Genomic DNA, 17,775 nt, shown 5'->3' with positions numbered 1-17,775 from the left:
TCATGATCTCCATCATGACTTAGCCGGCCAAGCTAACGGTAACGGATTTACCTCAGCCCGTTAACCACGCCCACATTACATCACTAATTCAGTTCACTTTCCTCATGTGCATTTTGCCTTTAGTGCTGTTGCTAAAAAAAACTAAACTTCAACTTTCCAATTTCGGTTATTTATTCCTAGTGTCGTGTTCATTCTTCGTACTCCGAGGACAATTTCCATTCGCATGATTTCACTGCTCGAGGGAACAAAAGATGAAATATGTGACACGTTGAATTAGTTACTTGCCAACTGTATGATTGTTCTTGAGCTTTTCCAACAGCCAGTTCTTCATTCTCATTAATAAAGTCTTCAGAGAGACATTCAGTTCGTCTCTTTTCATTGATACCTATGTATTTCTGTGAATTTGGTTCATTTTGTAGATTTGAATGATGAATGAACACAATATTGCATGCTATCGTGATACTTCAGCTGGTACAGTATCGTAAGATATGTTTATGGAATCGTGACATCCCTAATATAAAAGGAACATTTCAAAATGTTTCATAGATCATTCTTTATTTCTTTCTTGTTTCATCAATTATTTTTTATGTTCTTTATGTTAAACGATGTGCAGCATCTTTGTTGGTGATCTTATATTTTCAGCTTCGTTGACTTCATTGATTCCACGTTAAAAAGAGAACAAACAGAAATATGTTAGCATTATTTACTGAGTATCAGGAGTTCAGCCTGTAGTGTAATTCAACAGGCAGCAAAAGCAGATTCATATTATTATTCAAAAGTACAGCTTAATGGAAAGCTTTTCTCACTTACCTTAAGCGTCATCTGACAATAGAGTTCTGTAGACAGTCCTCAGCTGAACCTTGTATACCTTCAGTTGTTTCATCAGGGTGAGCATCTCATTCTCCAGCTGAGTACTGCAGTCCTGAGTGTTCTCAGCATTCTGCTGAGCTTCAGCCAGAGAGCCCTTGAAGTTCAACGACCAACAGATGGAACATAAAAGAATTATTAAGAATGAACAGACACAAAGTCAGATACAAATACAGATATGAATCAAAGGAGCACAATTTTTTTTGGTCAGTGGTTTGTTCCAGTAGCCGGACCAAAATACTGCCGTACTAAGCCATATTTCTACCGTGTTTCTATAACAACTGGCCCGAATATCCCAAAAGAAATAATTTTTCTAGAGCTGCCACTCCACAGATCAGGCAGTCCACACGCTGTGTGCAGGACATCACATAACTGAGTCTCTAAAGAGAATCATTTTATTACTTAAAATAAAATTCTGCATTCATTATGCATGTTGTTCCCTGTTACCTAAATGTGTTTTCTCCATCGTTATTAAACAAAAATCATACAGGAAAAGCATATATAAGTGTTATAAATGCTGCTTGAAGGACCTCAGACTGATTCAATACTGCACCGTGTACTAGCTTTGTAGTAGATTATGAGAGTGTCCAGAGATCTTTTCAGATCTTTCTGGAACATGAGAAACCCAAACTCTAAAGTAATTCTGATCAAATATTATTAGGTGGCCATTCTTTTCCAGATGATAAACAAGAGTCCCCTGATTTGGAATAGATGTTGTTGTTTAGAAGACAGTTAACTACCTTACTCAGTCATATTAGATAGAAAGCTTGTTGAGATCAATTATGAGCTCGAGTGATAAATAATGCACGATTGCCCAATGACTGGATTTTAAAATTTCCCAACATTACGTATTTACTCCTCTGGCTACAAAACATTTCTTACACACACACACACACACACACACACACACACAACAGCAGTCGTGGCTTCATGAGAAAGAAGCTTACCTTAATGTTTTCATACTGGGACAAAAGGGTTCTGTGATCCTTCCAGTCTCGCTCCTAGAAAACAACCATGAGGTAAAAGAGGTTCAAATGTAATGAGTGCTTAATGTTCACATCGGCAATTGTTTTTAGTTTGCAGGTATTTGTTTTACTTTTGGCCATACGATTGTAAAAATCTCTTTTTATGTGCACCTCTAAACTGTTATTAATTCTTTTCTCACTTACGTTCAGTATCTCTTCATAAATCCTTTGGGTCTCATGGAGTTGTCCCTCCAACTTCTCCACTGACCCTTGCAGTGTTTGTACCTGGTCCTTCAGGAAGGCGTTCTCATGCTCCAGTTGAGCGTCGTTCTCTCGAGCAATCTTAGCTCTCTCCTCAGCTTCATCTGGACAGGACTGGTTCAACAAAATTTTTTATTATGTTAGAGTTAATGTTCACATCTGCAATGGGACATTTCACCTTATTTATTTATTTATTTATTTATTTATTTATTTTTTATAAATGCATAGTTGTAAACAGCTGCTGTGAGGCTTTGCTCATTCACCTTGCATTTCAGCACATTATCTCTAACTACACTATCTCTATATGTGTACCATCTCTACCATACATCTATATATACACCAGACATCTCTACTGTACATCTATATATACACTACACATCTCTACTGTACATCTATATATACACTACACATCTCTACTGTACATCTATATATACACCACACATCTCTACTGTACATCTATATATACACTACACATCTCTACCGTACATCTATATATACACCACACATCTCTACCATACATCTATATATACACCACACATCTCTACCGTACATCTATATACACACCACACATCTCTACCATACATCTATATATACACCACACATCTCTACCGTACATCTATATATACACCACACATCTGTACCGTACATCTATATATACACCACACATCTCTACCGTACATCTATATATACACCACACATCTCTACCGTACATCTATATATACACCACACATCTCTACCGTACATCTATATATACACCACACATCTGTACCATACATCTATATATACACACCACACATCTGTACCGTACATCTATATATACACACCACACATCTGTACCGTACATCTATATATACACACCACACATCTGTACCATACATCTATATATACACACCACACATCTGTACCGTACATCTATATATACACCACACATCTCTACCGTACATCTATATATACACCACACATCTCTACCATACATCTATATATACACACCACACATCTCTACCATACATCTATATATACACCACACATCTCTACCATACATCTATATATACACACCACACATCTCTACCATACATCTATATATACACACCACACATCTCTACCATACATCTATTTATACACCACACATCTCTACCGTACATCTATATATACACCACACATCTCTACCATACATCTATTTATACACCACACATATCTACCATACATCTATATATACACACCACACATCTGTACCGTACATCTATATATACACCACACATCTCTACCATACATCTATATATACACACCACACATCTCTACCGTACATCTATATATACACACCACACATCTGTACCGTACATCTATATATACACCACACATCTCTACCATACATCTATATATACACACCACACATCTCTACCATACATCTATTTATACACCACACATCTCTACCGTACATCTATATATACACACCACACATCTCTACCGTACATCTATATATACACACCACACATCTCTACCGTACATCTATATATACACACCACACATCTCTACCGTACATCTATATATACACCACACATCTCTACCGTACATCTATATATACACCACACATCTCTACCGTACATCTATATACACACCACACATCTCTACCGTACATCTATATATACACACCACACATCTCTACCGTACATCTATATATACACCACACATCTCTACCGTACATCTATATATACACCACACATCTGTACCGTACATCTATATATACACCACACATCTCTACCATACATCTATATATACACCACACATCTCTACCGTACATCTATATATACACCACACATCTGTACCGTACATCTATATACACCACACATCTCTACCGTACATCTATATATACACCACACATCTGTACCATTTGTGTATGTGTACTGTAGATATTGTTTTATTACTCAGATGTATTGTGTACAGTGTTTCCTACTCATTAATGAGTTTCTCAAATTATCATCACAAGACGGTTACTTTTTATTTTTATTACCTTTTAATGCAAATACTTCTTAATAATTATTCATATCTTTATTATTATTGTACTCTATTATACAGCTACATGCATTACTTGGTTCCTCTTTTATCCCAAGCTGCATACTGTGTGCAAACAAAAAGTGCGCACACACACACAAACACAAAGTCATAGCCTTTGAAACTGAACATAACTTCAAAATTCAATCTTTTTTTTAAACTTTATTTATTTATTCTCATATCTTGTCTTTTATTTCACTGGAAATCACTGTACAACTCCTTATCTTGTCTTAAACATAAAACACACCGAAATGCTGCCCTGTTGTTCAGTTAGTGCTTTTTGTACATATGTGAATATTTCTGTTTTGATTAATTTCTTTGTTGTTTTGAATTTGTATGTCAGCTGTAACAAAAAAATTAATTCTTTCTCACATGCATGCTGAAAATGTTCATTGTGACCACTAGATGGCAGCAGATATTTTTCATCCACCTCACACACTGAAGTTTGAATCTGGTTTTATGAGCAGCTACTAGACCTACATGACAGCTCATGGACTTTATGACTGTATTCTGATAAATAGTTAGTAGGATATATGAGGAATAATACACTTTTTCTGGAAATCCACAACAGGGAGGTGTGATGTAGCAGGATTTCTGTTACCGCCCCAAAGCTGATCATTTTCCTTTAACAGCACGTCCCCATGCTGAACAAGTTAGATCCTGTTCTCACTTACAGTACAGCAACTATAAACAGTCGTTCCTGTCTTCTCTCTCTCATGTTATCATTTATATGATTCAAAGCCAATCAAAAGAGGTTTACACAAGTTACTCATCCTATGCATAGATGTACTTTATTTATTTCCCCTTTACTTAACCAGGAAGGTTCCATTGAGATAGTACAATCTCTTAAGTCCTGATCAAGACGGCGACACATTTAAGTTTCACAATAAAACTCAGCAGAAATAGCAAATACTACAAGTACACACATGAAAAAACAAATCAACAACAACAAAAAAACATACAGTCAATGTATAAAAACCGATCAATAAAAACAATTACACGTTTCCTTTAAAGCAGTTTTCAAAAGACCTTTAAAAGTACTCAAAGAAGGAAAGATATCTAAGTTGAATACATTTGGCAATTCATTCCATACCCAAGGAGCATAAAAAGAGAAAGCTGTCTTACCAAATTTTGAATGTACCCCTGGGACTTTCAGCCGAATTTGAGTTGTAGATCTCGTGCAGTAACTTAGTTTAAAAGTTAAAAGATTAGTGTTTCTTATATATCCACAAGTAGTGTGTGTGTACGTGACTCGCACAACAAACAAAGCGTAGAGCAGCATGATAGACAGCGTCCAGTGTTTTGAGTAAGGATGCAGCTGAATGAATGTATTATAAATATGTATATATAAAATCATATTTACGATTGAGTTTGTTCAGAAAGATAGTTTTCAAACCATTTTAAAACAACCTCACTAAGACCTATATGCTTGAGTCTCTGTAATAATAAATTATGATCTACAGAATCAAATGCTTTTGAAAGATCAACAAATAAAGCTGCACAAGACTGTTTCCTATAAAGATCTGATTATATCATTTGGGATTACATTCTAGGCATAACGTTAGAAGTTAAACTTCAATTAAATATAGATGAAATAGGCTCTGCCACGATATTTGCTGCAATTCTTAAGAAATAGGGCTCAATCTTATCAGTTCCAGCTGATTTTTTATTGTCTAATTTCATTAAAGATTCATAGACGTGTGTGGTGGTAACAGGAGAAAATGTGAACAACTGCACAGGGCAATGCCGGATAGACTCAGAAGTTCCCGTAAGAGCACGAGCATCTAAATGATAGAATCAGAAATTGAGCCAGCAGAAAGAAAGTACTTATTACAAGTATCTGCATCACATGTGGCCTGAGAAACTACAATTTAATCGAATATTTATCTGCAATAGTATAAGTACTAAACAAAAATAATCTGTTCCATAACTGTGGGGCTTTGTAAGAGAAAGCTCTACACCCTGCTGTAGCCTTCACTATTTCAGGTACCAACAAATAGCCTGCACCTTTTGATGGAAGTAGGTGTGACGGATCATAAAAGACCAAAAGTTCGCTCAGGTACTGTGGTGTGAGACCGTTCAGTGCTCTATAGGTCAATAGTAATATTTTATAATCAGTGTAAAATTTTACTGGGAGCCAGTGCAGTGTGGATAAGATCGGGGTGATGTGGTCGCATCTTCTGGTTCTAGTAAGGACTCTTACAGGTCAGACCAGTCAGTGCAGCTTTAAACACACGAGAACATTCATACTTCATTTTACACACATGAATGTGCTAAGCTCTGTAACAGTGTTAAAACATGTCTATGTTAATATAATTTTCAGTCTCTGACACGATGAAGCTCCTCCACAGAGTCCACACCACATTCACTCAGCCTCTATACGCTGGGTTCTGGATAGATCATGAATTCCTTGTGAGATTATGTGATCCAAATCTAAAATTTTGTGAAAGTATTTAGTAAAATGATTACAAACTGAAGAATGTTTGTTAAAATCTGTCAGATTTTATTTCTCCCTGAGCTACAATGGCACCTTTGTGTGAAACTGTGATGCTAATGCTAATCAAACATTTCTCAAGTTTTATTTTTCAAATCTATTAAAATAACACTAATTTCACATTTGCACAAGAATCCAGGTGTTTCTGCACCTTGATTAAAGTTCGGCTGTGGTAACTTCAGCTGACTGGAGTAAGAGAAATTGATCTGTTTAAGCAGGAAACAGTAGAAATGTGAGGTACAGTCAGGTCCGTAAATATGTGGACAATTAAAAGGTTTTATTTTAGTTGTTTACCAGTGCATTGGAGTATCATTTTCATGTTACTGACCTTTTGCCAATTAACCTAATTAGTCGCAGAATTTTCCTCCAGCTGTTTCTTTTTAGTAACACTTATTTTTCCAGCCTTTTGTTGCCCCGTCCCAACTTTTTTGAGTTGCAGCCATCAAATTCAAAATGACCTTATTTTTTGTACATTTGAAATATTTTCTATGACAAATAACATTCATTTTCATATCCATAAGTCCCCCTGCTTTTCCTACTGGGTTGCGGGGGGCCTGGAGCCTAGAGTAGGATACCAGGCGGGGTGCACCACGGACAAGGAGCCAGTCCATCTCAGCGCGCAATCACATACACACCCATTCATATACTGATTGTGTAGGTGATTGTTTGATGGATCGGCACCTTGTCCAGGGTGTACCCCACCTTGTGCCCGATGCTTCCTGGTATAGGCTCCAGGTTCCCCGTGACCCTGAAGGATAAGTGGTACAGAAAATGGATGGATGGATTACTCTTTGTTAGACATTGCTAATAAAAGGGATCAATTGGAAACCACGTTTGTAGCCTGTAATCTAGGGGTGTCCAATCTTATCCTTAAGGGGCCGGAGTGGGTATGGGTTTTCTTTCAACCAAGCAGGAGCCACACCTGTGTCTGTATTGTTATAATTAAGTCCGAATAAGATACAAGGTATGGTTTATGAAAAGGTTATTTCATGTAAGAGAGAGAGAAAGTGAGAGAGTGTGTTAGAGAGAGAAAGCAGTGAGGTGTAAGTGAGATTTGCATTAACAGGACTGAAGAGTTTCATTTCTCCCAGAATAGAGCAGAAACTTCACCAGATGTAAAACTTCCTTCAGTCAAACTCACTGAAGCACAACACACAGCACTGAATCTACAGCTAATCCCACTCTCTCATCACACTGATCATCACTATTAACTCCAATAAAAGAACACACAACGTCCAAAACTCAGCTTTATTTCAGCAAAAACTACAGGAAGAGCAACAGGACAGTGAAGAGAGTAAAGACAGAAATGTCAGCATTGTGTAGAATTGAAACTCTATTGTAGATGGATCATAAGCAGCTCTATGTTAAACTCTATCATGGATCCACTAGCCTTCACACTGACTCTTTCTGAACGTGACCGGATGATCCACGTTGTTATGGGAGACCCTACAGCTGAACTCCTCCCCCTTTTCCCAGAGGTCTTTGCTGAGGGTCAGGGTGCTGCTGCGGCTGTAACGGCCGTTCTTCTCTTCTTCTGCGCTGGTCAGAACCTCGTTCTTCACCTGTGAGCCGTCCACTGTCCAGCTCACCAGCGCCCCCTGTGGAGAGTAGCCAGACAGCAGGCAGAGCAGCGAGGCCGATCCCTCAGACAGCTGCAGAGGGGACGGAGGGAGCAGAGACACGGAGGGAGCTGTGGGAGCCGCTGGAGAGGAGAACACACACACACACACACACACACACACACACACACACACACACACACACACACACACACAATTAGAAATGATTATGAAATATTTCTGCAACTTTGTGGAACTGTCTGATCTTACAGAGTAATTAAGTCTAATAAAGTCTGACTTCATGACTGAGTTTCATTGAGTACTTTATTATTTGACATCAGTTTCAGTGCAGAGACAAAACAAACATGTTCCACACTGTAATTTATCTGGGGAAAATCATTTTTTATAACAAGTGTTATTACTTTATAGTTCAAACCTTCAGCATATTTAACTGCAGCAAATACAAATGTAGCTGATTACAGAAATATTCATTGTTTAACACAAACACACACAGCAGCTTTCATCTGGATTTTGCATCCGCACAAAGTAACTCTATTTATTAAATGTTTATTATAGAGGAACTGCAGAGTTATTGCATGTCGAATATATAGCGAGTGTGTAATTATTACATATTTAACATCAATAATTGTAGATTTGTTGAATGTTCAAGAACATTGATATGGGATCTGTTCTGATACTGAAATGTGTTCCTCATCAGAGCTTAATAATACACAATAACATCAATGATGCAATTATAAACATAAATAATCTGTTTAGTTTAAGTTTATTTATTCATGTAATTAGTAATGAACTAAATGGATTTTGTGTTAAAAGAAGAAAACACACTTACTGTTCACCACGAGTTTGGAGCCTCCACCAAAAGTGTTCCACAGTGATACATTCCAATGAAACCATCGTACAAAAACCTCCATCACACTGCAGTGCACACACACACACACACACACAAACACACACACGCACTCACACACACACACACATACGCAGGCACATACACACACACACACGCAGGCACACACACACACACACACACACACACACTTTGCATTGCCAGTCCATGCTTCAGTGCTCTGCGAGTGTTTATAGCCCTGTGACTTTAACACTTCATGACTGAGAGCTGCTGCTCAGCAACTTCACCCACAGCAACCATGACTTTGATCAGCGTCTTCATCTGCACACTGGCCCTCTGGACTCAAGGTGAGAGTTTAACATCAACTCACAGCCTCACACACTTCATTTCATAGGAATTCTACACCACTTTACAGCATAGAAACACAATCTATGTTTCTCTTCAGGATCCAGAGGTCAGGTGACTGTGACTCAGACACCTTCAGTGCAAACTGTTGATCCAGAAGAAACAGTCACCTTCAACTGTAGAACCAGTAGCAGAGTGTATGTTGGTAGCGTTCTACACTGGTACCTGCAGAAACCTGGAGAAGCTCCTAAACTCCTGATCTACTTGGCTACTAGCTTACAGTCAGGAACTCCAGCTCGTTTCAGTGGCAGTGGATCTAATACTGACTTCACTCTGACCATCAGAGGAGTCCAGACTGAAGATGCAGGAGATTACTACTGTCAGAGTGTACATGAGATCGGTAGTAGCTATGTGTTCACACAGTGTTAGAGCGCCGTACAAAAACCTCGGTCAGTGAGAGTGCACAGAGAAGCACTGCTGCAGCTGGGAGCGACTGCAGGTGCTGAGGGGGAGGATGTGATACAGCACAATGACACACTGTGGACGAGAGAAAACACACCACACTAACTCACTAATGCACACACACATCTGTGAGAGGAGTCTACCTTTCTCTCAAGAAAACCATAAATATAAAGAATTTACAACATAAAAGTCCATCAAGTTATGTGTAATAAAGTGGAATGACACAGGAAAAAAGTATTGAACACGCTAAGAAAAAGCATTTCTCCAAGGCAAGGTAAGGAAAGGAACCATCTGAAATCTGTAAGTAATTACACCCCCTATCTGTGCACATTAATATCAGCTGGGTTAGTACATTGATGGTCTATAAAAAGGCTTTTTGTTACAAAGGTGTCACACATGAAACATCTAATGATGGGTAAAATCAAAGAGCGCTCCCAAGACTTTTGGAACATTATTGTTGAAAAACATATTGATGGAATCGGATATAGACGTATTTCAAAACTTCTGAATCCTCCAGTAAGCACCACTGGGGCCATTATCCACAGGTGGAAGCAACATCACTCCGTCATCGCACAGGAGCTCCTCGGAAGATTTCTGACCCAGGAGTCAGAAGAATAGTCAGAAGAGTAGCCCAAGAGCCAAGGACCACTCGGAAAGAGCTCCAGAAACACTTGGAGGCAGCAGGAGCCATTGTCACAGAGAAAACAATAGGCAATGCACTCCATTGCTCACGCTCACCGAGCAAGACTCCATTACTAAACAAAAGGCATGCCGAAGCTCGTTTAAAGTTTGCTACAACTCATTTGGACAAGCCTGTGAAATACTGGGAGAGTGTAGTCTGGTCAGATGAGAGCAAAATTGAACTTTCTGGGTGTCATACTACACACCATGTTTGGAGAAGAAATGTCACTGCACATCACCCTAAAAACACTACACCACCAGTGAAGTTTGGAGGTGAAGCATCATGGTGTGGGGCTGTTTTTCATCACATGGTATTGGCAGGAACGATGAATGGAGCCATTTACCGAGAGATTCTTGAAAAGAATGTGCTGCCATCCACCAGGATGATGAAGATGAGATGTGGGTGGAGCTTCCAGCAGGATCCAAAGCAATCAGCAAAGGAAACTCTCAACTGGTTTCAGAGAAAAAAAAATCAAGGTGTTAGAATGGCCCAGTCAATCACCTGACTCGAAACCAATTGAACAAGCTTTAAAGACAATATGTTTAGAAGAACGGGCCAAAATCACACCTGAATACTGCGGCCCATTAATTTTTTCATACAGGAAGTGTCTTGAAGCATCATTACAAACAAAGGCTTCTCCACTAAGTATTAAACACATTTCAGTTAGCGTGTTCAATACTTTTTCCCCCAAGTCATTCCTCTTTATTACACACAACTTCATTTATGGACTTTAATGTTGTGAATTTTTTATATGTGTGGATTTCTTGAGTTAATACTGATGTCTGCTGAAAATTGCATGTGAATAGCCTCATTGGAAATATATTCACTGAAAAAAACTGTTGACGCGTTCAATAATTATTTCCCCCAATGTATATCAGCATCAGTGTGGGATTCCACCTGGGTTCAGTGGGAGTGGATTATGGGACAGAATTTGTAAAAGTCACTTGAATATGCAGGAGATCAGTACTGTCACACAACTCATGCTGGTGTGGTCAACAGCTGCTCACAGCAGGGTCGCTGATTTTCATTTGATCATTTATCCATAATCACTCCTTTTTGTTCATTTTGATCACAAACTTTCTATAAGAAAGATATAAATTCTGTATCTAATACAGTTAGGGTTAGGATTACACTGACGTCCAATAACGGCTGGTACTTCTTTTAAACTCCTCACCATTACATCGAACACAATAATGGACTGAGCCTAGCTTACCTTTGTGCACTTCTCCAGTCCTACTGACCATTCCACTCTCTTAGAGCGTTTTCAGACCTGTAGATCTGTGATTTGTTCTGAAACGGGGACATAAATTGTTCAAATGTTTCATTTTGTCCTTGGCTCGGTTTGCTTTCACAAGGCAATTTAAAATTGTCCCAAAATGCGTTTATGCAAGTCAGGTGTGAGGAACCGAATTGTAAACGATTACAGATTGTTTTGGTGCGGATCCGAGCAAGATTGCAGTGTTCATATATGTCTAAATGAACCGAACCAAGGGAGAAAACACACCAGGTTCCGAAACAAACGCTCCAAATGAGCCAGGTGTGAAAATGCCCTTAGATCTGCTGACTCGGGTCTACCTTCCACTGCACACACACACACACACACACACACACACACACACACACACACAGCTCTAGTTCATGAGCACTAACTCTAAAAATGCTCATAATATTTGGAACAAGACACACTTCTTTACACAACGCTGCAATACACACACTCAAAATTTAAATTAGTAGTTACTGTATGTGGTGATGTCATAACTGATTTAGTCTGTAGCCACGCCCACATCCCCAGTTTCCACCCATGACACCCATTCCAGCTCCCCAAGTTCTGATCTTCTCACCTGTTACCAGTTCATCTCATTTGCTATAATGTGTGTACCGCTCTGTTAGTTACTCTCATTGCTAAGTCTGATAATGTGTATTATCCTTGCTCTGGTTTTGAGAGTCTTGCTCTCTTTGTTTCTTTTAAGCATCCTAGAAGCAGCCTTTATTTTGTTACATATACATTCAATTAAAAAATATTTTATTCACATATCCCAGCATGTTAGGAAGCTGGGGTCAGAGAACAGGGTCAGCCATGATACAGCACCCCTGGATGAGAGAGCGTTAAGGGCCTTGCTCAAGGGCCCAACCATGACAGCTTGGTAGTCGAGGCTTGAACCCCCGACCATCTGATTTGTAACAGTAAACCAAATATAAAATCATAAAAACTATTTCTAGACACTATTACTGAGAGAGAGAGAGAGAGAGAGACTACGACTTCCTGTCACAATCAATAAGAGAAGTGGTCTTGTTTCCTTTCCTGTGCTGTAATTGTACAGAAGCCTATAATTAATTCTTCCCAGTACTGAATCTCACCATCTATTCATGTCTCTTTATTAAAACACATCAAACTAACCCTTGTTTCCTCCTGGATTTCCACCACACGTATCTGTACAAGCCTGCTCCTCAGCCTCAAAATCCTCCTCACTATTCCACTAGTCCCATTCCATAATAATAATAATGAGGCCACGCTACACCACCGGCAGCCAGCAGAGGGCAGCAGCGGTGCGCGGTGAGATAAACTCACTCCAGAGAACTCAGTTACCCAGAATCCTCCAGGATGATTAACCTGCATTACCTGCAGCTGCTAGGCAGGATATTTAAGGCCAAACTATACTGCTGTTCTTCGTCACACTTTTGTAAAGGAGCGATTGGTGTAGTATGGAAGCGCTTTGCGGCAGGTTAAAATAAGATAAAAAAGAAATGTAACAGTGAAAAAGAGAAGCAGAGGAAACTGAATGAAAAGAGGAGGAAAGAAGAAAGGAGGGATATGAGAGAATTAAAGATAAGATTGCTCTTATATACTGTATATAAAAGAGAAAACTCTTCTCCCTGATAGTTTTGGGAAGTTAGGATTATTTTACTGGTTCAGATCTTTGAATCTCGTCCTGCAAAATGAACGAATCTTTATTTCAAAGTCGTTTTGTTCATTTCAGTAGAATACAATTAAAGTGTGTGTGTACAGAAATGTTAAGTTCACCTTGAACTCTTCCGGTTCAACGACTAATCATTTCGGTTTCCCGTACAGAACCTGTGGAGATGTTTCTGCGCATGCGCAGTCATAAAGAAACGAACGAATCAATCTGTGTCAACTTTGTTCCCGAGTCATATTAAAATTTCATTCAAAATGAACGAATCCTTCATGAACAACACTTCACTACTCCCTGAAGAGTTCCAAGTTTCAGAAGATTATTCCCCCTTTTGATGTTTTATTTCTCACAGATTATTCGTCACAACGACGTACCAAATAACGTTCCAGCCCGTTTTTTTAAACGAGTGACACGATTATAGTCACCAAAGTCAACAAGTCTTATTTCTTTATGGAATGTTGCAGTGTTTATTATAAATGATTTATCCCTCCACATAAATATTAAAAAGGTATGTCCTCATAATGTTTAAATAAAAACAGTAACATGTCCACCCCCTCGCAGTGACTCTTCTCCGATGACGTGTACTCTGGCGCGAGCACTGGTTGTTTCAATCACTCTGTCATAGCAGGGGCTGCGGCGGAAATGACGTAATGCCTACTACACAGTAGTCCGAAAATCAGTGCGCCAGAGGGGTATCATGATTCTTTTTAAGTATTAAACCTGGTTAAACAGGACTTGTTTAATAATACCCGAATAAATTGTTGACTTGTTGAAGGTTTAAACAAGAAAAGAGTTTGAAACCTTTTTTGTGATCTCCATCATGACGGATTTACCTCAGCCCGTTAACCCCGCCCACATTACATCACCTTTGTGTGAAACTGTAATGCTAATGCTAAACAAACAGTTCTCAAGTTTTATTTTTCAAATCTATTAAAATAACACTAATTTCACATTTGCACAAGAATCCAGGTGTTTCTGCACCTTGATTAAAGTTCTGCTGTGGTAACTTCAGCTGACTGGAGTAAGAGAAATTGATCTGTTTAAACAGGAAACAGTAGAAATGTGAGGTACAGTCAGGTCCGTAAATATGTGGACGTTTACAAGGATTTATTTTAGCTGTTTACCAGTGTATTGGAGTATCATTTTCATGTTACTGACCTTTTGCCAATTAACCTAATTAGTTGCAGAATTTTCCTCCAGCCGTTTCTTTTTAGTAATACTTACTTTTCCAGCCTTTTGTTGCCCAGTCCCAACTGTTTTGAGACGTGTTGCAGTCATCAAATTCAAAATTACCTTATTTTTTTCCCTTAAAATGGTACATTTGAGATATTTTCTATGACAAATAACATCCATTTACATATCCATAAGTCCCCCTGCTTATCCTACTGGGTTGCGGGGGGCCGGGAGTCTAGAGTAGGGCACAAGGCGGGGTACACCCTGGACAAGGAGCCAGTCCATCTCAGCGTACAATCACATACAACCCATTCATACACTACGGACACTTTGGACATGCCAATCAGTCTACCATGAATGTCTCTGGACTGGGGGAGAACATGCAAACCTGATATCTCAGGTGCTAGAAGGTGATTAGCTGTAACACATTTTCAGTCTTTTTAAACTTTATACACTTCATATCAGTTTAAATCGTTGTGTATGTTTAAGGTTTTGTATAAACGTGAGTGTTTGGAGTGTGAGCGTTTCTCACTTCTCACCTAGTGATCAAAACATCCGAATAAACAGCAACTCAAGTAACTCAATGTTTGTTATTTTTAAATACGTAGTAATTGTTTTATGTTGTTTAATTTACTGGAATAATTAAATGCAAATTTAATGAAGTGATTACTTTTAAAATCTAGTTACTGTAGTAGATAGAAATAATAAGTGATGGAGTGAATTTGGTTTTATTTGGAATTCATACAGTTAAGAAATATTTTTTTTTTTCTTTTGGAGAAAATCTGATAATTTAATATAGTAGGAACAATAGAATATCAAGTAGTGCATTTGTCTTTTTTTAAACTCCTACATCTATACACCACACATTCATTTTAGTTGGCTCTGCACCCCATAAATACTGTGAAATATGAAGCATTTACTTACAAACATACAAACATTTCCTGATCACTCTGAATAACTGCTTAGTAATTACCTTTATTATATTTAAAATAATCAAGAATGTACATATTATATTGAAACATTTTTATACTATTATTTAAATATTAATATCCTTGACTCACCCAGAGAGCACTGTTCTACATCTCATTGTATAATTAAATTTAATGTCATAAATGACACCTCTCAGGTCTAATTTATGACGTTTAATTAAGGTTAGTCTAGTTAAGTCTTGTTTACCTGCTTTAGTAAACATAAAGTAGGCTAAGATGATAATACGAATGAAAACAGACAGATAACCAGCTTGAAATATTTACAGATACAATGCTGAAGTGAGACTTCACAAAGTATTAATAAGAGTCCAGGTTAGGCTTTTCTTCCTCAGTTGTAGACGGTGGAAGGCGTGACAGAGCATCAGCGTTACTGTGCATCTTGATACCTTTAAACTCTGTCGTAGGAATGGGCTCCCAAGACAAGTGCCCAACGTTGTAACCGTGTGGCTGAGATCACCGGAATTCCCTTCCCGGGGTTGAAGATGGACACAAGGTGCTGGTGATCTGTCACTAAGATGAACTTTTGGCCATAAAGGTAGTGATGGAACTTCTTTATGCCCCATACTAGACTAAGGGCCTCTCGATCGATCTGTGCATAATTGCGTTCTGCACTCGTCAGTGATCTTGAAGCAAATGCAATCGGACGCTCAGATCAATCGTCCATAGTGTGCGATAAAACGGCACCAATGCCATATGGAGACGCATAACATGCCAGTCTGATGGGTCGTGATGGGTCATAGTGGGTAAGGAGTTCATCTGAGGTTATCAGTCTTTTTGTCTCTTTGAATGCTTTCTCACCTTTTTCTGACCACTCCCATTTTGTTGCTGTCTGTAACAGTGCATTAAGTGGGTGCAGCACTGTAGCAAGATTTGGGAGAAATATGTGATAATAGTTACAAGGCCCAAATATGATCTAAGTTGTGACATGTTTTCTGGTCTAGGTGCCTGCAGCACAGCTTCAACTTTCTCCTGTGATTTGTGTAAGCCATGTTTGTCAATGACATGTCCACAATATGAGATTTCACTCTTGAAAAACTCACACTTCCCTTTCTTTGCCCGTAGACCATACTCGTTTAGCCTGGTAAGCACTTTGCTGAGGTTTTGGAGATGTTCTTCGTCATTCTCGCCTGTCACAATTATGTCGTCAAGATAACACTGTGTCCCTGGTATATCTTGAAGAAGCTGATCCATTGCTCTTTGCCAAATGGCTGGAGCCGATGCCACACCGAACACAAGACGATTGTACTGGTACAGTCCCTTATGAGTGTTGATGGTTAGGTACTTCCTGCTTGACTCCTCAACTTCCATTTGGAGATATGCCTGTGACAAGTCAACCTTTGAAAACTTCTCCCCTCCTGCCAGAGATGAGAAAATATCTTCAATTCGTGGTAGGGGGTACTGCACAGTGTGCAGTACAGGGTTAATACTCACTTTGAAGTCCCCGCATATACGAACACCTCCACCTTTCCCTTTCTTGATTATCGGCACGATGGCTGTAGCCCAATCACTCCAGTCATCCTTGGAGAGAATGGCAGATGCCTCCAAGCTTTGAAGTTCAGCGTCTACTTTAGGACGTAGTGCATAGGGCACGGGACGTGCTTTATGAAATCTCGCCGTCGCTGTTTCATTTAATTCAATTTTCGCCTTCATGCCTTTAAGTTTACCAATGCCCTTTTCAAACACTTTTGCATGAGCATTCAGGAGCTGTGACAATCTTTGGTCAGAGCTACAGTTTGTGCTGTTAAGGCCTGTTGATGATATGCTGAGGGCTATGATGGTATGCCAGTCTACTAGTATACAGCCAGTATACTACTACTAGTACTAATAATAATAATAACAATAATATACTACTACTACTACTACTACTACTACTACTACTACTAATAATAATAACAATAATATACTACTACTACTACTACTAATAATAATAATAATAATAATAATAGGTATTAAACCATTAAATACAAGGTATTAAATCATTATATCCTCTCGATACATCTTGACGTCATTTATTGCTTGATTTATTGAGCCATTAACCATCGTACATCTATATATACACCACACATCTGTACCATTTGTGTATGTGTACTGTAGATATTGTTTATTTACTCAGACGTATTGCATGCAGTGTTTCCTACTCATAAATTAG

At 38.7% G+C, this 17,775-nt stretch overlaps 1 protein-coding gene and 4 gene segments (V, D, J or C); 3 read left to right on the top strand and 2 right to left on the bottom strand.

Annotated features, from left to right (window-relative positions):
- LOC128623258 (Ig kappa chain V-III region MOPC 63-like) overlaps window positions 1-17,775 on the top strand; it is a 149,775-nt gene that overhangs the window by 60,338 nt on the left and 71,662 nt on the right.
- Window positions 1-17,775, bottom strand: part of LOC128623257 (immunoglobulin kappa light chain-like) — a 73,683-nt gene that overhangs the window by 9,211 nt on the left and 46,697 nt on the right. The gene's annotated exons all lie outside the window — the stretch shown is intronic.
- LOC128623277 (Ig kappa chain V-III region MOPC 63-like) overlaps window positions 1-17,775 on the top strand; it is a 57,535-nt gene that overhangs the window by 3,751 nt on the left and 36,009 nt on the right.
- On the bottom strand, window positions 7,871-9,148 carry LOC128623275 (immunoglobulin kappa constant-like). The segment is given in 2 exon segments: window positions 7,871-8,338; window positions 9,046-9,148. Coding segments are annotated over 2 exon segments (399 nt in total).
- Window positions 9,232-11,241, top strand: LOC128623272 (immunoglobulin kappa variable 6-21-like). The segment is given in 2 exon segments: window positions 9,232-9,410; window positions 9,509-11,241. Coding segments are annotated over 2 exon segments (420 nt in total).

This window comes from Ictalurus furcatus, chromosome 19 (assembly GCF_023375685.1).
Source record: "Ictalurus furcatus strain D&B chromosome 19, Billie_1.0, whole genome shotgun sequence".
Lineage (NCBI taxonomy): Eukaryota > Metazoa > Chordata > Actinopteri > Siluriformes > Ictaluridae > Ictalurus > Ictalurus furcatus.
Note: the sequence above shows the minus strand (reverse complement) of the source record. Positions and strands in the feature narration are given on the sequence as shown.